The 23,020-nt window shown below is 41.4% G+C and overlaps 1 protein-coding gene across 1 annotated transcript; it reads left to right on the top strand.

Annotated features, from left to right (window-relative positions):
* LOC109835114 lies at positions 7,186–20,889 on the top strand. The gene is made up of 4 exons (XM_020403110.1): positions 7,186–7,380; positions 8,678–8,944; positions 10,012–10,097; positions 19,784–20,889. Exons 1-4 carry the CDS (start codon positions 7,186–7,188, stop codon positions 19,947–19,949), a joined length of 714 nt encoding a protein of 237 aa, XP_020258699.1. The 3' UTR covers positions 19,950–20,889.

Raw genomic sequence — 23,020 nt, 5'->3', positions numbered from 1 at the left:
TAATGTAACAAAACAACTATATAATTAGTAACTCAAATTCCAAACCTAACATTTTGAATAATTGCTTGAATATAAAAATAAAAATACATTACTCTTAGGAATAACAAAACCAATGTGAACCTACTAAAACAATCTAAAAGACAAAACTGACTGATAAGATAAATATGTATTGAAAATACTGTGAGTTGAAAAGGAAAAATAATAAAGAATAAGAATGCATATGTAGAATATTAAAATTATGAACTTATTAATGTCTATCACTGAAAATACGAACAATATACAATAATCTAAAACATAAGTAAATAATAGATGATATGACAGAAAAAGCGCACACATACACAATTTAGATATGTAAAAATATATTTAAACACAAAAAAATAATATAAATATCAAATGTCGCATGTGATGTATATATGATGTTTAGAGCAATGCGAAGCACTTAATGAACATGATTTGAACAATTAAAAATATATAATTAATGATTTTCATTAGACTTTGTTACTTATATATTTTTAATGAAAACATATAATATAACACTGTGTGATACATAAAATAATATAATAAATAATACAAAAATAAATATAATCAAACGATATATAAGTTAAATCAAAGAAAATAGAGTTGAAAAAATAATAACACATAAAATGATGACCGGTACAATGAAAGAGAAGTTATAGAAAGAGAGTGTAGTCAGGAAGTGACGAGACAAGAAACAGTGGAAGCTCCAGAGTCAAAAAGTGATAAGGTAGGGAATAAGACATAATTCATCGAGAAGATAGGATAAGGGCTAACTATAGTCTTACGGATGAAATATGATATGCGTCTAAATTGTCCATTATATTCTCACTGGTAGAAACTCAAGACTGTGACCTGCATGGGCTACCAAAAAAACCTGTCATGCCTCGTTTCCCAAAATACAGGGGAATCGGAACGTGAACAAGCCCACGACGTATTAGATTTGGGAGAATAAATAAAAACATTTCTTCTCAACCTATTACGCTAAGCGTCAAGTAATATAAAATGCGAAGTCGCAGGTCCCCGATCACAATTAGCAAGAATATAATAAACAACTCAGAATAGAAAAGTCATATCACAATGAAATATCATCTGAAACACAAAGTTTGGGTCAAACATGCCCTTATTACAAAATAGTCCAACAAAATATGAAAAATACATAGTCCAATAGCATAAACGGAAGTACTGCAAAAATATCTAAATCCCTCAAATACTAAAAGAGAAAGTACTATATGAATAATCATAAACGGAAGTACTGCAAAAATATCTAAATCCCTCAAATACTAAAAGAGAAAGTACTATATGAATAATCTAATATCCGTCAGCAACTACGGAAAATAAATCCCTCAAATACTAAAAGAGAAAGTACTATATGAATAATCTAATATCCGTCAGCAACTACGGAAAAAAAAGACTAAGCTCCAGCTTGCTCTTCTCTTCCATCTGGAATACACTTCAACTGCAAGGCATCTCCATACTAGACCTGTCCATCCTATTAATCTGAAGTACACCAGAGAAAACAGGTGTACGTCAGCGTGCATGGTACACGACAAGATCCCACAAGAGAGAAGAGAAATAGTCAAAGTTATAATAATCAATCACTACTAGATGCAAATCACTACTAGATTATAATAATCAATCAAATCATCCACGTATGTGGTCATGCTACTAACCATCCTATAATAGCTCACTGGTCCACTTCTCAAATAGGTCAAAGTTCGCATTATCAGAAAAGTAACTATTCATAATCCCCTACGTGCATCCAATCCCAGGAAACAGTCGGTGAGAGGATTACACACAATCCGATCTCGGCTTGGTTTGAACTCAGGCAAATCTCAGGTGATGAAACAGGTCACTGACCAAAGTGACGAAACAGGCCACTTGGTCCAACAAACCAACCCTAGGATGAAACATGTTACCGGTGCGAGTCTGGAAGATAAATCAACAACCACATCCGATCATGCGAACTAAGACTTTTCAACCCTAACATCTCTTATTTTTCTAAGTCAACAAACACAACCTATAATAGAGTTCTGGTTCACCTCCTAATTTAGTCAACACACACACACATATCACTAAGTCTTGTTCATGATGCGCAAGGTCACTAAGTCATGAACTACTAATGGTTCTCAATCACAAGAAGATAATAAATGCAGCTAAATTCTATGCAATAAAATCATGATATATCATATCATTAAATCTAAGAATCATGGAATCGGCGAATGTTTTACACATAAAATGCCACGGTCAACAACCATCCATCACACATTCATAAACTAAATTAATTTAAAATAAATAATTCTTTTACAAAATAAATTCCTTTCAAGTTGTCTCCCACCATAATTATTCTAAAAATAATCTTTTAAAATAATAAATTTATAAATTCAAAAATAATCTTTTTACAAGATAAATTATTATTAATTAAAAATAGCATATTTTCCCAAAATAAATTCTTTTAAAAATATTTATCATTCTAAAATGATTTCCTTCCACAAAATAAATTCTAAAAAATATTATAATTATTATAAAATAATTCTGCTATCAAAATAAATTCTTTAATTTATTATAATTATTCTAAAAATACTAATTATCACATAATTACAATTTATTTAATATTATTCATCAAACTCACGTAGATAATTATTAACAGATCTAAAATTCTAATAAATAACAGTTAAAAATGCAAATTCACATGACAAATATAAGAATTGCCATAAACTAATATAGAATCGGAATCTTACACATAATTAACAAATCTAAAATTATATGAAATAAAATAACGGGACGGGGATCTTACACGTAATTAATTTATGATAAAATAATAATTAAAACGAAACTAAATCAAAATTAATTTACGACAAACATAATAATTGACACGAAACTAAACGAGAATTGGGATCTTGCACATAATTACTTTACGATAGATCTAAAATTATACGAAAATAAATAACGAGAACATGGATCTTGCGCCTAACAATTTTTACTATAATCTAAAAATTAAAATAAATACAATTGAGGTTGGGGATCTTGCCTTGGGGTTTTGTCGAACGAATCGACACTGACGTATGAGTCCGCAGGTGAGGCGGCAGCGACAAGCGACCGTGTACGCGTACCTGGCTGGCCGGATCTGCCTCAATATCGGCGGAGGCTACGAGTCGAAGGATGGAGTGGTTGGTGCTTGGTGAGAGGTGGACAGTGAGGGTTGTTTTTGGAGGAAAGAGGGAGCTCGGGGGCTAGTTGACGGCGCGGCTGGCTGAAGGCCTGTTCCGTGGGTAAGCGAGGGCTAGGCCGAGGGGTTGGCGATTCGGAGGTGGTGGCATAAGAGAATGGTGGTGTATGGGGAGGCCCTGTATGGGGTGAGCAGGATCGGTTGTGTGACGGGAAGAGAGGGCGAGAGAGATATATAGAGAGAGGCGGCGGGGCGACGGAGGAGTATTAGCAGAAACGCGCGTCGCGCGGCCGGCGGTGTGGAACGGAGAAGGATGGACGAGATGGCGCAAGAACGAGAGAGATGAGAGCTCGGCGGCGGATCGATGAACGAAGGGAGAGAGGGAATGAGAGGAGAGAGAAGAATAAGATTTTATATAGGAGAGAATTAGGGTTTAAGGAAAATACAATAAAATTAAGGAGAAAATACAAGAAAATATAGGAAAAATACAAGGGATTGGAATAGGCTAAAAAATCAATATAAGGTAATCATTAACAATAATAATAACAGTAATAAATAATCAAGTATTAGTTTAAAATGTTTTTTACTGTAACAGCTTAATTTATTATAGTAAAATCATTAAAATAAATATAATCTGGATTCTTAAATCATAAAAAATTCTAGAAAACTGAGAAGAATATATATACTCTTTAGAAAAATAAATTTAATATTTAAATACTAGGAAAATTTGTTTAATCCAATATTGAAAATTCATGGTCATTACAACTTTGGATCCGAAGTCTTGTTAACTTCCTCTTGATTTGTTATAGGTGGTAGCTTAATATTGTTGTTGTCCAGGAGGTACTTAAAGATAGTCGGCACTTCATCCTCTTTAAAGGAGTATACCCCATAAGTCTTTTGTTGCCTCTGAGGTTGCCGTTATGATGTTTGATGAGCATCAACAGCAGTCACAGGTGCCTTTCCCTTACCATGAAGAGTAAAATTAGAATTGGAAGAATTAATTGTCGATAGGCCTCTCTCAATATTCTTTCTTTTGAGATAGCGTTTTCTCTGTGTAATTTCAGCTCCTTCTAAGTTTTGGATGGTACAACCCCCATGGCTTCCAAGACATCGTGGGAGAGATTGTTGTGGCATGTCTACAAGATAAAATCCTCTGTAACTGGATCTCAGTAGTTCATGGCCTTGTCCCAGAAGTGTTTGACGAACTTATCGACTGACTCTCCGCCTTTCTGCTTCTCATCTAGAAGAGTTTTGATTGACACTTCAGTGTCATCATTGAAGAAGTTGCTGAGGAATAGATTCTCCATGTCATCCTAGCAGTTAATGCTCCCTGGCTTAAGATGTCGATACCAATTAAAGGCAGCCATGTGAAGTGTGCCAACGAATGACCGAATCAACAAAGGTTCATTTTCAAAGATCATACCCAAAGGAGATTTAAAGTAGATCAGGTGTTGGGTTGGTGAACCTCTTCCATCAAACGTCATGAAGTTAATCAAATTAAACTTTGATAGGTACGGAATTAACTCCCACTCCTTTAGGTATGAACACAGTATGCCGGTCTTCTTCACCTCTTGAGAAGATATTTAAGGCATTGACATTATTCTCCAACTCTTTCATTATCTTCTTGTTATCACCCTCTTCTTTCTTCGGGCGTTGTTGAGGAGGCTCAACTGGACCACCCCCCAGCATTATTGTTGTTAGGGGGAGTGTCTGCAATGATGGTCTCATCCACATCTGAGTCGCTGCCATCTACATTGATTTGAACAGGTGTGGTATTACGATGACTGGATTCAGCATGTTGACTTGACTCAGGTGGCTGAAGTATTTGAGCATGCAACTCTCTCATTTGTTGCATGGCTAGCTCCATCTCTCTCCTCATTTTAGCTCTGATCCCTTCTCTTTGTTTAGTCAGAGCTTCCTGAAGCATTTGGGCCATAACATCAGAAGTGATGGTGAACGCTTCTCTTGCTTGCCCCATACTTAGCATTGTGTCATCAAAAGCGATTGTGGAGCAAGAGTCTGAAAGTTCATCCTCTGAAGACGTTCCTTCATGCATCCTTCTATAATCTTTGTGTTGAATGGCTCTCAATTGGAGTCGAGACATTGTCCGAGAAATTCTTGGGTTAACTCTTCCTCTTAGGCTAAAGTCAGGACTAGAATCATTCAAATGTTGTTTTGAATTTCCTTTATCAGCCATGTTGATGGTGACTTATGGGAATTCATCATCTTTAACGTCTTGGTTTGAGTTTTGACGTTTCGTTAGAAAATCTTTGAAATACTAAGACCCTTTGTGGAGTGGTCCTGGAGCAGCTATATTCTGATAATATTACCCTGATGAGCCTCTCTCATGAACAATAAGAGCTCGTTTCTCGAATATTCCTTTTTCGGGTTTTGTTCACACCCCTAGTGTGATAGTACAACTCATTATCATGACGACCGAAGCACCCTATCATTTGTTGGTGTGACCTCCTAGGTATAACGTTGTCATTTGATGGACACGTCTTCTTCTAGGGATGTAAAGCCTTGTTGGTATTCTCAGGAGTCGCATGTTTAGAACTACCCCTTGCAAGTGTGGAATCTTAACGGGCTCCTGGGTTTCAACACGAACCCTCCGGCGAGAGGTGGTAGGAATTCTCCCATAAGGGGAGGCCTCCTTGCCCCTTTTATGCATGTTGAATGAACATTGAGGTGTCCTAGTTTGTTGGAAGCGGCATGACACCTTTGAGCACCATATGGCCCAATGAGAGGACGTGTACGATCCCCTGGCTGAGGAACTTCTTAGCTTTTGTTCACCGGACCCAAATGTTCTTTTATCAGAGCTTTTCCTTTGTTTGGGTGGAAAACTGATTTCATTGATGAGTCCATTACAGCTTCAAACACTTACAATAAACTCAAACAACAAATATAGCCTTTTTATAAGACTTTAAATCAAAAGTTACAATTTTCTCTCAAACTACACACAATAAGACTTTAAATCAAAAGTTACAATTTTCTCTCAAACTACACACAATAGAAGTTTATCGCCTATTGCTTATGCGGGATCGTTGCCGGTGCCGGGGTTTATCCGTGGACCACCTACGGATCAGATCCGGTGAGCAGAAGTTTGGATAATTAGTGCTTTCGCTTCACGAAGGAAGTGATTGCAGTAGCGGCGATTTTGACTAAGCAAAATCACGGCTCTTCTCGGGATTTAAGACTAAGCTTAAATCCGGAGGAGGGTGGAATGAGTCTCAGATCTCTCGAACTCTTACTTTGTTGAAGAACTCCGCCAAGATCTGCTAACTCTCTGAAATTCGTGCTCCAATCTCTAATTTGACAGCACTTCGTCCTCTTGATTTCCAGATCCTTCAAAAATGAACACCTGAGCCCCTATTTATAGGCTTGGTTGGTGGTTTCCTTGGATCAAAACGAGGGATTCCCTCTATCTTCAGTTAGCAACTGTCTAACAACAATATCAGAGCAGTTGGAACCTTAAATCCCGAAAGAATCCATAAAAGAACCGAAAAAACTAATTCTGGCCGATTCACCGAAGTGGCTCAGCCTTGGCCGAGCCACCAAATGGTGGTTTGGCCTGTGGCCGAGCCACTGGTCTGACCGGACTGTTTCGACGCGTCCCGGTCGCCAGAGGCTTTCGTGGTTTTCTAGAGTCCGGTTCGTTCCGTCGTTTGTATGTATCTCATTGTTTCGCCAAACGGTACGCTTCCTCGATTTGCTTTGCGCGTTTCGTGAACGCGCAAATCGTTTTGATGGTGGCTGAGCTAATATTTGGGTTACTTGGCTTGTCGTTTCGATGGCTAACGAATGCGCGGGTTACTTGAAACTGGCTAATGAGTGCGCGGGCCCATTGGAAATAGCCTGCGAGCACATGAGATATCTGGTTCATCATTCCGGTGACTGTTGAGTGTACGGGCCACTTGGTTGAATCTTCTCAATTTGGATGACGATGTTTATCGCCTCCTTTTCATCTCGAGTCGCATACGGGAACTTATAGGCATTTTTAGATGCCTACACTAGTCAGTGCTCATGAAAAATTTGAAGAGAAAAGATCAAGTACTGCTTCAGCTATGAATGCCCTGGCTCATTCCAAGAATATGGAGATATGGTTATTCTTAAAAAACAAACCAGATCGTGACGATGAAGATGATGAAGCTTATAATATGTTGAGGAAGAACCTGTTTGGAACTTGGTGGTGGCCGGTGAGCACGCTGACCACTTGGTTCGCCGATTTAGTGGCTGGTAAGTGTACGGGCCACTTGATGGTGGCCGGTGAGCACGCGGGCCACTTGGTGAATCTTCTCGTTTTGAATGTTGACGTTTATCGCCTCCTGTTCATCTCGAGCTGTATACGAGAGCTTATAGGCATTTTTGGACACCTACAGATACCCCCTCCAAAGTGTTTCAGCATCATTCCTTTATAGAAGAGTCTGTAATACTTTGGACGTGATAGGCCTACACCTTCAGTTGGTATTAAAGGACCTATAACCAATTTCGGTTCTTGACTTCTTCACATTTCAGTCTGTTCAGTGTTTTATCTACAAAAGATACAATTACTACTCACTGCAAAAACAAACAAATGTTGAATTGACTTTTCACTGCAAAAAATACAAAAGATGAAATGACTACACCTGCATAATAATACAAAATATGAATTGACAACTCTCTGCAGATGCATGCCCTATGACACATGTCTCTGATATTGCATGCCCTACAACACATGTCCCTACAATTGCATGTGAATTCAATTATTTGAACAACTACCCTTCATTATATAAACTGATCAGATGCACATCACATTTCAGTCTGTTCAGTGTTTTATCGAACAGTTAAAATGCTTCCGGTGCTGCGTTTATTGTCTGACCATTGCCGAAGTCTCGAATCAGAATTTGGTAAGTTAATTTTGGCTCGTCTCGCTGAGTTGACTTTTGGATTAATTATCTGTGTCTCAACACGTTGAACAACGTTGACTTAGGGCTACGCGTTGATCCGCGTTGACCTTAGGGTTTTGAATCGATCGGCGATAACTCTCATCGCAGCGCGTTGACCGGCGTTGACCTAGGGTTACACGTTGATCCGGCGTTGACCTTAGGGTTTCGCGTTAACGTGAGGAGAACCAGTTTATACTCGTGTACTCCCGGGAGTTTCGGGAATTAGTTTAGCCTCGTGTACCCGTTGGAAGTTGACGGGTTATCCTTGAGAATATTATACATAATATTTTCCAGGAACTTCCCGTCAATGGTGAGAAATAGTTTAGACTCGTATTCTCATTGGAGTATAAATACGAGTGTTGAATACATCGTAAAAATATCTGAAAAGGGGATCAAAGTGTATATAAATTATCCCCAAGTCTTTCTACATGTTCGAGCCATCATTTCGCGCCTCATACGCATGTGAACCATCAAAAGATACTTGTAATTTGGGCTGATTCGATCAGGTTTGGTTCAGGCCAATCCGGTTCAGACCGGTTCAGGCACTTAAAAATCTCCCCCCTCAAAGACCGATCTCATCCTCCTCTCCTTTTTTTCTTCTTTGTTTCGGTTCCAAAACAAAAAACCTCCCCCCTTCAACTTCGGTTTTGAGCTCTCCTTCCCCAAGAACTCTCCCTCATCAAGAGTTCTAAAGCTTTTAAACCCATCCTCTTCAAGGCCTTCAACCCTTTCTTCTTCAAAGCCTTCTTCCTCTCCAAGGTTTTCAAGCAAGGCAAGGAGGATTTTGATCTTCATTGACAGCAAAGTTTCCTCTTCAAAGATTCTTCAAGCTTTGGTAAGATCTTCTTTCCCTCATAACTTCAATTTGATTTCCCCTCAGATTCTTCAAGCTTTGGTAAGATCTTCTTTCCCTCATAACTTCAATTTGATTTCCCCTCTTTTGAATTCTTCAAAATCCAAAACCCTAGTTTGTTAATTTCCCTCATAACTTCAATTTGATTTCCCCTCTTTTGAATTCTTCAAAATCCAAAACCCTAGTTTGTTAATTTGGGGGAAATATCAAATCTTGATTTTTTTTTGTTGAGAGGTGGCCGAAATTTGAGAGATGGATTCCCTCATTTTTTATCTCAATATTTTTTCAATTTCATGCATATATATGGCCGAAAATTTGAGGGGTAGATTGTGTGCAAAATTTGATGAAATTTGAGGGGTTTTTGGCCGAACTTGGGGCTGAAATTTTGGGGTTTTATGTGCAAAATTGGGATTGAATTTTTGGGGGTTTTTGTGGGAAAAGATGGACTGAATTTTGAGGGGGCTTATGTGCAAAAAGATGGACTGAACTTTGAGGGGGGTTTTGTGTAAAAATGGGCTGAACTTTGAGGGGGTTATGTATAAAAATAGGGCTGAAATTTGAGGGGTTTATGTGCAAATTTGAGGCTGAAATTTGGAGGGCTTTTGTGCAAATTTGAGGCTAAAATTTTGGGGGGTGTATGTGCAAATTTGGGGCTTGAGTGTTGGTTGACAACTTTGAACCTGTACATAGCCGAATCCAAGTTGATGTTAATCTGAATTCTTGTATATGATTGAACTCGAACTTGTATATAGCCAATTTTCTTGTATTGTCGAATTCATATGTAACTGAACTCGTGTATGCCTTGAGTCCAAACTTGTATGTAGTCGAACTCTTGTGTACGATTGAACTCGTGTAGGCCTTAAAACCAAACTTTTACATTTGATTTTCCTCTCGTTTTAACATGAATGGGGGATGTCGTATAGGTTTAATTGGACCTTCAACTAGAAAATTCTACGTTGTAGAACTTCAATCGAAGATTCACAATTTCCCTTTTTAACATTATACTTCCCAAATCCTCTGAATGATTGAATTGTTGGTTCTCGTTGCAGGTTAGCTATGGCGATGAGGAAGTCACGTACCGCGAGGGGTCGTTCTGTTACCTAGTCACCCGAGCCCGAACCTTTCAGTTGCACTGGTATAACGTTATCATTTCTCTTATTTACGACTTTAACATTAACATTGCATCTTGTATCCCCGCTTTGTTCTCCATGGTGAGGCAATTGGGAAGAGCCATCACCCTCATTCGTGAGTGTGGCCGCTTCATAGTCATGTTTCGCTTGGTCGAAGCATGCCTACACTAATTTGAGGCGATTTCACCGGTATAGAGCCGCCACTCTCCTTCGTGGGTGTGGCCGTTTCATAGCCGTGTTTCGCTTGGTCGAAGCATGCCTACACTAATTTGAGGCGATTTCACCGGTATAGAGCCGTTACTCTCCTTCGTGGGCGTGGCCGCTTCATAGCCGTGTTTCGCTTGGTCAAAACACGCTTAAATTAATTTAGGGCGATTTCACCGTTATAGAGCTGTCACTCTCCTTCGTGGGCGTGGCCGCTTCATATCCGTGTTTTGCTTGGTCAAAACATGCTTAAATTAATTTAGGGAGATTTTACTAGTATAGAGCCGTCACTCTCCTTCGTGGGCGTGATCGCTTTATATCTGTGTTTCGCTTGGTCAAAACACGCTTAAATTAATTTAGAGCGATTTCACCGGTATAGAGCCGTCACTCTCCTTCGTGGGCGTGGCCGCTTCATATCCGTGTTTCGCTTCACCGGTATAGAGCCGTCACTCTCCTTCGTGGGCGTGGCCGCTTCATATCCGTGTTTCGCTTGGTCAAAGCATGCCTAAATTAACAAGCACCTTTTCTTCTTCTTTAATTTTTTTTGCTTGGAAACCCACATGGATGTGTTATGCATGATATCCCCATTTTGTTCTCCTTGGTGAGGCAATCGGGAAGAGCTGCCATTCTCCTTCGTGGGTGTGGCCGTTTTATAGCCGTGTTTTGCTTGGTCAAAACACGCCTAAATTAACTTGGGGTGATTTCATACTGTATTGCATCGCGCGGGGGCAAGGTGATCGACAAACTCCTCCATAGTGGGACCTCTTTCCGTCAATTCAGGCCAATCTTTGATCACAGATTAGCCTTAATAGAGAAGATCGGATCGCCACCCTTGGCACAAGCTATTGCTGACGATTTGGACCGGCTAGAGCGCGAATTCCAAAAGTTACAAGAGTTGAAGATCGCCGGTACTTCAACGTACATAGCCAACCAGATGGAATCTCCTCTACAAGTCTGGCGTGACACTCGAGTCTCTGTTGGACTTGAGATTCAAAAACAACAAAGTCGCGTGGATCAAATGGAGGCCGTTCTAGCTGAGAAACAAACATCTTTGTGTCAACTCGAATCCTCTATTACGTCGGGTGAAGCTAAGGTAGAGCGACTCAAAGAGGAGCTCAAGGCAGAAGAGGAGGCCCTGAGAATCTTGGGGATGGCGAAAGATGACTTGGAGCGTTCCCGGGTTGTGATATCCGGGATATTAGAGCTCTCGAGACAGAGGTTAACCGAGATCAAAGAAGAGGCCGCGAAGACATTATCCCTCACCGAGGAGTCTTTCAAGGTTGAATTGCAGCGTGAGCTTGAGCAAAATTATACAGAAGAACCGACGAAACTTGAACAGCAAATCCGTAGTCACAAACTTCACGTAGATCGATTGTAACTATTGTACCTGCAAACTTGATTTTTATGAATAGAAGACATTTTTTTATTCATTATACTTTTTTTTATTATGATATCTTACTCCGTCTAGAATAACCAATCATAATACTCGCAGGATTTTTGGCAAACCCCCAGCTATCAACGGGTTTGATGAGCCTTTACCGATTACTGTTTGAATCGGGCTAGCATACAGATTGTTTTAGTCCGTTCCGCATGTAACGTTGTGCTAAGAGAATTACTTCTCTTAGACTTGATGCTATGACTTTGAATACATAGGCTTAACCATTTCTTATAGGGAAAAAGTACCCAGCATTGCGTATTAGACGACGACTTATCCCTTCTTAGGCTTCGGGATAAAATTCCTCAGGTTTAGACTCTGGTGTCTTTTTCAATCGGTGAAAGACTAAACCGGCAACGCGTGTTAAGCGTAGGCTTATCTCTATTTAGGAGTTAAGATAAAATTCCCCGTGCACAAAGTGTACGGATTGGAAGTTAGGAATTGTGTCTTTTCTCAGAGTAAAGACGGACTAGAAAATGGAAGAGGAAGAATTTTATATTCTATCTCCCTGCACTGAAGAGGAAGAATTTTATATTCTATCTCCAGTTAGAAAGGAAACTCAATGTGTGATCTCCAACCCTAGAATCCGAAAAGATGAAACTAAGAGTGGGATCTCCACTCCGAGAATCGGAAAGATTCAAACGACCCTAACTTTTATAGGATTGGTCGTTTGATCCAAAAAGAATCCCTCGTTTATTGAGGAGAAAGTCCAATTTCGACCCTAACTTTTATAGGTTTGGTGGAAAAAGGAACAAAGGCAAACTTTGTTGGCCTTCTTGTTTTGATGATGTTTAACAAACAATTTACTACTAATGTTGTTTGTCTAGTGTTTGTGCATTCCTATGTATTGTAGACAAACAACGTTGTTGGAGGATGGATGGATTGCGCCATAACGACGATATCAAATGGAGGTTGGCGGAATTGTGGGTTGAAGCCTTGCTATTCAAAGTTCACAAGTTGAGCTACAATGAAGATCAAGATCAAGCTTGGGTAATCTAGTTTAGGTTTTATATTATGTGTGTTAAGTACCTTAAGCTCAATATCATATACACACACGTATTTGGTTTCTATGTATATATATAGTTATATATATACATGCATGATTTTGAGTTTTTATGTTTTGAACACTTTTGTAAAATAATGAGATTTCACAATTGGGAAATGCAAATTGGAAAATTCTTTTTGTAACATGCTCAAAATATTACTTGCAAACATTTCTCACAGTTTTATCAAGTTTGAAATTGATTTGTTATGTTTAAAGGAATTTACAAATTCACGTTTTCGTTCGTGCACATGTTCGTGCATGTTTTACAAAACTGATGAGTTTTTACAAATGGGAAGTGATATTTGAAATATTCTTTCTCTGACATGTTTATCTACATGTTTATAAACTTTCCTCCAGTTTTTACTATTTTTGGAGTTGATTTACTATGCCTAATTGATTTTACAAAATCTTGTATCACAGCAGATTTTCAGAAACTGTATTTTTGTGTTCAAACATTTATTTCTCTCAACTGGGAAATGATTTTTCAGAAATTCTTTCTCTGACATGTTATTCTACATGTCTAGAACATTCCCACAAAATTTCATAATTTTTGGAGTTCATTTACTATTTTAAATTGATTTTACAAAATAGCTGCGCACTGCTACAGTACTCCGGTCGACCGGACCGGTCGACCGGAAATGTCTCTGGAGCTTTTTCAGGTTTGTACAGTGCGAGCGGTCGACCGAAAAAATGGTCGGTCGACCGACCAGGGTCCAGAATGCACATAACAGCTAGTTTTTTGTATCCGTTGGAGGGGTTTTTGGTCTTTTGGTTTGGGCTTTTGTTTGAGGTATTGGGAGGCTATAAATACCCCCTTATACCTCAGTTTTAACACACAAAAGAGAATGTTTTAAAATAGTTTAACAAATATTTAAACTTGTTTAGTGCTTATTTAAGTTTGGTTTAAAGAGCTTTTAATTGAGGGTTTGAGTTTGTGAATTCAATTTCACAAGAGCAAGTGGAGATCATCCTTTGGTGTTTGAGCATTCACTCTTCTCCCACTCTCTTGTCATCTATAGAGAAGTTTCCTTAAACTCAATTCTAGCATTTTATAAGTTTGTTCTTAATTTCATAAGCTAGATTTCATATTGAGTTTATATTGTTTTATCTCTTTGTTCACACACAACCTATTGAGCTTATAGTATTTACATTCATAGTATATTTTGGGTTGTGGAATTAGTGACTTAGAGTTGTGCTTAATTGAGTTCTCACCTTGTTAGAGAGAACAATCATTGATTTATATTGTGCTTAATTGTGAGGATTCACTTGTAATACACTTGTACACCGAGAGAAGTGTGTGGTGAGAGACGGGGTCAAATCCAAGAGGAGTGGCGTCGGTTGACGTGCCTAGGGAGAGGTTGTAACCGAGCACTTGAGGAGGAGGACACGGGCTAGGACCAACACTTAGTGTGTGAGGTGTGATTACATAGTGATTGTATTGTGAGGTGTAAACGTTGTTCGGGTGAACGTAGAAAACCCGGTTGTGATAGTGGAGATCTCCTCGAGGTGAGGAGCGGGGACGTAGGTCGTGGGGACCGAACCTCGTAAACATATCGTTTGTTTGTGATTGCATTGGCGTACTTATTTTTATGTTCATATCTTATATCACCCTCATATATTGCTTGTTGATCATATTGCCCACTATCTAGTTTAGTTTGCTTTACCCTTGTGTTAGTTTATATATCCTTGCTCATATACTTGTAATATCTCATTGATAGGATATATTCTTTTATTCATATTGCTTATCCTAGTTTACATATCTTTTTATATTTCATACTTGCTAGAATAACTCATTAATTAATTTTAATTGGCATATAATCGGATTAGATTAGCATAAGACCCTAATCACCCCCCCTCTAGGGTCTAACAAACTTTCGTTTATCGAAAAGGGATGACTCGGTCTTAGTCCTAACTATCTGTAGGTTTGACTAAGTGAGATTGGGAACAATCCTAACTTTTATAGGTTTGATTGTTCGAATTGAAAGTGGACCTCTCGTTCATGGAAGGAATCGAGAGAGAAATTTGGCTTTGGCCCTAACTTTTATAGGTTTGACCTGAAAGCAAAGAGAGTGGAATACAGGTAGCAATGGGAATGCCAACTCGTACTATCACTCAACGGAGGACTTCAATACTAAGTGATTAGGACCTAACATGTTGAGTCTGAGAACTGCCAATGACTGGCGGATAGAAATTTTGGTGGACCCACCGTCAATTAATTTGATCAATGGAGGATTTTGCGAGGAAAGATTAATCTGTTAAAAGGATTGAATCTCGTCTCAACAAAAATAACTCATGAGAGTTAGAAAACTTGACAACAATAAAAGGAAACATCCTGACGCTCAGAATTCGTACGTGGATCTCTTATTTATCACCTTTACAGTGATTGGGTTATCCCTAAGAATACCACAAGTAGTATTCTTCCGGGAACTTCCCGATACATTGGTTATCCTGAAGATACTAAGGGTAGTATTTTTTTAGGAACTTGCCGTTTATCGGCATCATAAGCCGATCGCCATCCTTAGTAATCAGGCGATATGCACCACTCGAGTAGACTGTCTCTACTACAAATGGTCCTTCCCATTTGGGTTCAAATTTTCCTTTCTTCTTGGAGTCAAGGATCATAGGTCGTCTCTCAGTTATGACCAAATCTCCCTCTTTAAAACTCCGTTGTCGAACCTTCTTGTCGAAAGCTCGGGAAATTTTGGCTTGGTAAAACTCAATATGCTGTTGAGCTTCTAAGCGCTTTTCGTCGAGCATCTTGAGTTCTTCGAGACGTTTCTGATGTTGTTCTTTGGTCGTCATCTGGGTTGCGAGAGCAATTCGAAGAGATAGAATTTGTATTTCTAATGGAAGGACGGCTTCACATCCGTATACCAACGAATACGGGGTCGCTCCCGTCGGTGTACGTACCGTAGTACGATAGGCCCATAGAGCCGCGCCAAGCTTGTCATCCCAATCTCGTTTATTAGTTTTCACGAGATTTGACAAAAGCTTTATGATTGTCTTATTGAAGGCTTCAGCCAATCCATTTACTGTGGGATTATAAACCGTTGACGAGACGTCTTGAATATTGAACTTCTCGCAAAACCTGGTGAAGACGTTGCTGACAAATTGAGAACCGTTGTCATGTATGATTCGTCTTGGGACACCATGCCGGTAGATAATATGGTGTTTGATGAATGCGATGACGTTACTGGTCTTAACTTCTCTGAGTGGAATAGCTTCAGCCCATTTGGAGAAGTAGTCAGTAATTGCCAGGATGAATCGGTCATCTTTGACTGACGGGGGATTTATAGGACCAACAATATCCATTCCCCAGGTCTCAAACGGCCATGATGTAACCGAAGGATGCAGATGCTCCGGAGGTTGGTGCATATAATTCGCGTGTATCAGACACGCATGACACTTTCGAGCATACACGACTGCGTCACTCATTATAGAAGGTCAGAAATATCTCATTCTTCTGATGCGGTCATAAAGTTTGGGGCCGGGTTGGTGTGCGCCACAAACCCCTTCGTGTGCTTCCTTGAGGACTTCCTCAGCTTCTTTAGTCGATAAGCAGCGTAATAGTAAACCATCGTACCCCCTGCGGTACAACGTTCGACTCTCCGCGTTATAGTAGAATATCGCTTCTCTTCGTCGGATTGAATCCCTCTCTTTCACATCTTCTGGTAAGATTCCATGCAAGACGTAATCGATGATAGGGAAACGCCAATCTCGGGGTTCAAACTCGACTTGGGTTGAATATACCTCTTGAACATCCTCTTCATTGTCATCTTCATCGTAGATTGGCACTAAGAGTTGGTGAGTTCTTACCGTAACAAACTGTTCTGTTTCAGGAGGCTGTGCCAGAGATACGGCTAATGCTGCTAATGCATCTGCGTAAGCGTTCTGTAATCGCGGAATGTGTTCGATGAAGAATCCTTCGAACGATTTTGTCATCTCTACAGCCATCTTATGATATGGTATTAAATCCTGACTTCGGACCTCATACTCCCCTTGAACCTGCTTAACTATTAGTTGAGAATCGCCGAACGCTTCGAGATACTCGACCCCCAGTTCTTTAGCGAAATTGAGTCCTATGAGTAGCGCCTTATATTCGGCAATATTATTTGAGCATGGCTCGGTCAACGAGTAGGCTCGAGGCATTACATGTTTTCCTGGGGAAACTAAGACGACCCCAACTCCAGAAGAAATCTTAGAACATCCAGGAGCACTTGCTACATTAGCTGCTCGAGAAGCACCGTCGAAGTACAAACGCCACACTTGTTGGTGCGAAGTTGCATTGACTTCGTGGGTTTCATCTGGAAGATCGTCATATAACTCGGCAGTATCTGTAGTTGGGTTAGCTGCCAGGAGGTCACAAATGGCCTGTCCTTTCACCGACTTCTGTTGTTTTTAAAGTGCAGGTCATATTGGGACAAGAGTAAGGCCCATTCTTGCATAAATACTCCTCAAATTTCGGCCATATATATGCATAAAAATAAAAAAATATTTTGCAATCAAAGATGAGAGAACCCATCTTTCAATTTTCGGCCAACTTTCAAGAACCAAAAATCAAGATTTGATTTTTCCCCAAATCAAAAAATTAGGGTTTTGAAATTTGGAGGATTCAAAAGAAGGAGAACCAATTTAAAGCCATGAAGGAGAAAGATTCTTACCCAAGCTTGAAGAATCGTTGATGATGAAGCCCAAAATCCTCCAAACCCAACTTGCCTTGCTTGAGGACTAAGAGGGAAAGTTGAAGCTTTAAAGAGTTTAGAAGGTTTGAAGAAGAAGAGGATGGAGTTCTTGAAGAAGGAGAACTCAAAGCAACCAAGAGGGGGGACGGGTTGCTGGTAGAACCGAAAAAAAAATATAAGGGGGGAGGCGGAATTTCTTGCTGGAACCGAAGAAAGGAAAGGAAAGAAGAAGAGAAGGGAAATTGACTTTATATTGGAGATTTCTTGTTGTTTTTGTTGGACCGAACCCACATGAACCGAACCGGCTTGAACCGGACCGGTCTGAACCGAACCCAAACCTAATTTGTTGATTCATACGCGTGTGGGCCACGAAATGTGGGCTCGCGCTTGTGGAGGGGTCCGGGGATAATTCATATGCATTTTGAACCTCTTTTCGGATATTTTTCGATATATTCGACGCCTGTATTCATACTCCAACAGAAATACGAGTCTAAGCTATTTCTCACTGTTGACGGGAAGTTCCTGGAAAATATTACGCGTAATATTCTTAAAGGATAACCCAGCAACCTCCAACGGGTACACGAGGTTAAACTAATTCCCGAAACTCCCAGGAGTACACGAGTATAAACTGGTTCTCCTCACGTTAATTCAAAACCCTAAGGTCAACGCCGGATCAACGCGTAGTCCTAGGTCAACGCCGGTCAACGCGTTGCGATGAGAGTCAACGCTGATCGATTCGAAACCCTAAGGTCAACACGGATCAACGCGTAGCCCATAGGTCAACACCGATCAACGCGTAATATTGGGACAAGAGTAAGGCCCATTTTACCGATCCGAAAAGAGGTTCAAAATGCATATGAATTATCCCCGGACCACTCCACACGCGCGAGCCAACATTTCGCGCCCCACACGCGTATGAATCAACAAATTAGGTTTGGGTTCGGTTCAGACCGGTCCGGTTCTAGCCGGTTCGGTTCATGTGGGTTCGGTCCAACAAAAACAACAAGAAATCTCCAATATAAAGTCAATTTCAGCCGGTTCGGTTCATGTGGGTTCGGTCCAACAAAAACAACAAGAAATCTCCAATATAAAGTCAATTTCCCTTCTCTTCTTCTTTCCTTTCCTTTCTTCGGTTCCAGCAAGAAATTCCGCCTCCCTAAAGTCAATTTCCCTTCTCTTCTTCTTTCCTTTCCTTTCTTCGGTTCCAGCAAGAAATTCCGCCTCCCACCTTATATTTTTTTTCGGTTCTACCAGCAACCCGTCCCCCCTCTTGGTTGCTTTGAGTTCTCCTTCTTCAAGAACTCCATCCTCTTCTTCTTCAAACCTTCTAAACTCTTTAAAGCTTCAACTTTCCCTCTTAGTCCTCAAGCAAGGCAAGTTGGGTTTGGAGGATTTTGGGCTTCATCATCAACGATTCTTCAGCTTGGGTAAGAATCTTTCTCCTTCATGGCTTTAAATTTGTTCTCCTTCTTTTGAATCCTCCAAATTTCAAAACCCTAATTTTTTGATTTGGGGAAAAAAATCAAATCTTGATTTTTGGTTCTTGAAAGTTGGCCGAAAATTGAAAGATGGGTTCTCTCATCTTTGATTGCAAAATATTTTTTTATTTTCATGCATATATGGCCGAAATTTGAGGGGTATTTATGCAAGAATGTGCTGAAATTTTTGGGGGTTTATATGAAAATTTGGGACTGAATTTTGATGGGACTTATGTGCAAAAAGATGAACTGAACTTTGAGGGGGTTTTGTATAAAAATGGGCTGAAATTTGAGGGTGTTTTGTGTAAATATGAAGCTAAAATTTGAAGGTGTATGTGTAAAAATAGGGCTAAAATTTGAGGGTGTATAATGCAAATATGGGACTGAAATTTGGAGGGCTTTTGTGCAAATATGGGCTGAAATTTTGGGGGGTGCTTTTGTGCAAATATGAGACTGAAATTTGGTTGACAACTTTGAACCTGTATATAGCCGAATCCAAGTTGATGTTAGTCTGAATTCTTGTATATGATTGAACTCGAACTTGTATGTAGCCAAGCTCTTGTATCGTCGAATTCATATGTAACTGAACTCGTGTATGCCTTGAGTCCAAACTTGTATGTGGTCGAACTCTTGTGTACGATTGAACTCATGTAGGCCTTAAAACCAAACTTTTACGTTTGATTTTCCTTTCGTTTTAACATGAATGGGGGATGTCGTATAGGTTTAATCGGACCTTCAACTAGAAAATTCTACGTTGTTGAACTTCAATCGAAGATTCACAACTTCCCTTTTTAACATTATACTTCCCAAATCCTCTGAATGATTGAATTGTTGGTTCTCGTTGCAGGTTAGCTATGGCGACAAGGAAGTCACGTACCGTGAGGGGTCGTTCTGCTACCCAGTCACCCGAGCCCGAACCTTTCAGTTGCACTGGTATAATGTTATCATTTCTCTTATTTACGACTTTAACATTAACATTGCATCTTGCATCCCCGCTTTGTTCTCCTTGGTGAGGCTATTGGGAAGAGCCGTCATCCTCCTTCGTGGGCGTGGCCGCTTCATATCTGTGTTTCGCTTGATCAAAACACACTTAAAATTAATTTAGGGCGATTTCACCGGTATAGAGCCGTCATTCTCCTTCGTGGGCGTGGCCGCCTCATATCCGTGTTTCGCTTGATCAAAACACACTTAAAATTAATTTGCGGTGATTTTACCGGTATAGAGCCGTCATTCTCCTTCGTGGGCGTGGCCGCTTCATATCCGTGTTTCGCTTGATCAAAACACACTTAAAATTAATTTAGGGTGATTTTACCGGTATAGAGCCGTCATTCTCCTTCGTGGGCGTGGCCGCTTCATATCTGTGTTTCGCCTTATCAAAACACACTTAAAATTAATTTAGGGCGACTTCACCGGTATAGAGCCGTCATTCTCCTTCGTGGGCGTGGCCGCTTCATATCTGTGTTTCGCTTGGTCAAAGCATGCTTAAATTACCAAGCACTTTTTCTTCTTCTTTTTTTTTTTGGAAACCCACATGGATGTATTATGCCTTCGGGCACCGTTTGGAAACCCACATGGATATATTCAAGAATTTTTCGATGCCTTCGGGCACCGTTTGGGTTGTTCTTGACGTCGGTTTGGACTTTGGCCTCTAGACTCGGCGTGATCTTGGTGGCTTCTTTATCACTTCTTCTTGTTCCAACTTCTGCGCTTCTTGCATCAAAGTTCGCGCATGCGCGAGTAACGCGCGGCGTTTCTGGATCCTTTCTTTAAGAGTTGAGCGCGTCCTTTTGACGTGGATTCATTCATTCGTGGTTGAGTTGGAGGAGTTAGCCACACGTTGTTGCGACGTTTGGCGCCTCCTGAACTTCAGATCCGCTTCATAGCGAATTCCATCAATCAGTTCTAAGGCCTTGGCCATTTGGCGCGCAAGGCGTTGTCGCCGTCTCTGTCGTGCCCTCTTTGATAGAACGGGCACATCATCAATAGTCAACTCCTCGCACAAGGAGTTCAGATCTGCGGCGTCGGCCTCGTCGGGTGTCGGCGAGGCGTTGCAAGCCACGATTAAAGCAGTGGCGGGGAGATCTTCTTGGTTCTTCAAATCCGAAGACTAGCAAACCTTCCTGGACTTGCGAGGAGAGGTAGATCTGGAGGGGGAGGACAAGTACTCCTCATACTTCTGCTGGTCGAACTCGAACTCGACCTCTTCTTCAACCGGGATGAGAATCCGAGGTTGCGACACATCAGCCTTTGCAGAAAGACTGTCGGCTCCCACTGTGGTCGACAGCGTGTTTGGATGGAAAACTGATTTCATTGATGAGTCCATTACAGCTTCAAACACTTACAATAAACTCAAACAACAAATATAGCCTTTTTATAAGACTTTAAATCAAAAGTTACAATTTTCTCTCAAACTACACACAATAGAAGTTTATCGCCTATTGCTTGTGCGGGATCGTTGCCGGTGCCGGGGTTTATCCGTGGATCGCCTACGGATCAGATCCGGTGAGCAGAAGTTTGGATAATTAGTGCTTTCGCTTCACGAAGGAAGTGATTGCAGTAGCGGCGATTTTGACTAAGCAAAATCACGGCTCTTCTCGGGATTTAAGACTAAGCTTAAATCCGGAGGAGGGTAGAATGAGTCTCAGATCTCTCGAACTATTGCTTTGTTGAAGAACTCCGCTAAGATCTGCTATCCTCTTGATTTCCAGATCCTTTAAAAATGAACACCCGAGCCCCTATTTATAGGCTTGGTTGGTGGTTTCCTTGGATCAAAACGAGAGATTCCCTCTATCTTCAGTTAGCAACTGTCTAACAACAATATCAGAGCAGTTGGAACCTTAAATCCCGAAAGAATCCATAAAAGAACCGAAAAAACTAATTCTGGTCGATTCACCGAAGTGGCTCGGCCTTGGCCGAGCCACCAAATGGTGGTTTGAACTTGGCCGAGCCACCATTTGGTGGTTTGAACTTGGCCGAGCCACCATTTGGTGGTTTGAACTTGGCCGAGCCACCATTTGGTGGTTTGAACTTGGCCGAGCCACCATTTGGTGGTTTGAACTTGGCCGAGCCACCATTTGGTGGTTTGACTTCGGCCGAGCCACCATTTGGTGGTTTGAACTTGGCCCTCCTGGGAAGTCCTCGTGTTGCACCCCTCCTTTTTGCTCAGCGCGCAACGAGTTCCTTTGTGAAAATTTTTTTTTTTATTGTTTTGCTCCGATCGACGGCTCCTTTTTTGTTGTATTCCCGCCGTCAGCGTGGACGCCTGGGAATGAGAAGCACGCCGGGTTTCTCGTTGCGCGGAGTTCTGGACAAGGTTTCGGGGAGGGGGTGACCGTCGGGCGACCCCGCCTCCCGCATCGGAAGTTGCGGGTCGGGGAGGGCGCGCGGAAGCTCGTCCGGCCAAAATGCCGTGTTTCCCGGCGTTCGGGGCGACGGCGAGGGGTCCGGGCCCGCGTTTCCCTGCGTTCGGCGCCGGGAGCGGGCCAGGAGGGCGGGAGAGGCGCGCGGGGTGACGTATAAGGGGGGAAGGAGAAGGGGAGTGGACGGGTGCGATCATACCAGCACTAATGCACCGGATCCCATCAGAACTCCGCAGTTAAGCGTGCTTGGGCGAGAGTAGTACTAGGATGGGTGACCTCCTGGGAAGTCCTCGTGTTGCACCCCTCCTTTTTGCTCAGCGCGCAACGAGTTCCTTTGTGAAAATTTTTTTTTTTATTGTTTTGCTCCGATCGACGGCTCCTTTTTTGTTGTATTCCCGCCGTCAGCGTGGACGCCTGGGAATGAGAAGCACGCCGGGTTTCTCGTTGCGCGGAGTTCTGGACAAGGTTTCGGGGAGGGGGTGACCGTCGGGCGACCCCGCCTCCCGCATCGGAAGTTGCGGGTCGGGGAGGGCGCGCGGAAGCTCGTCCGGCCAAAATGCCGTGTTTCCCGGCGTTCGGGGCGACGGCGAGGGGTCCGGGCCCGCGTTTCCCTGCGTTCGGCGCCGGGAGCGGGCCAGGAGGGCGGGAGAGGCGCGCGGGGTGACGTATAAGGGGGGAAGGAGAAGGGGAGTGGACGGGTGCGATCATACCAGCACTAATGCACC

The sequence above is a fragment of the Asparagus officinalis genome, chromosome 3 (assembly GCF_001876935.1).
Source record: "Asparagus officinalis chromosome 3, Aspof.V1, whole genome shotgun sequence".
In the NCBI taxonomy this organism is placed as follows: Eukaryota; Viridiplantae; Streptophyta; class Magnoliopsida; order Asparagales; family Asparagaceae; genus Asparagus; species Asparagus officinalis.
This window is presented reverse-complemented; position numbering and strand designations above follow the sequence as displayed.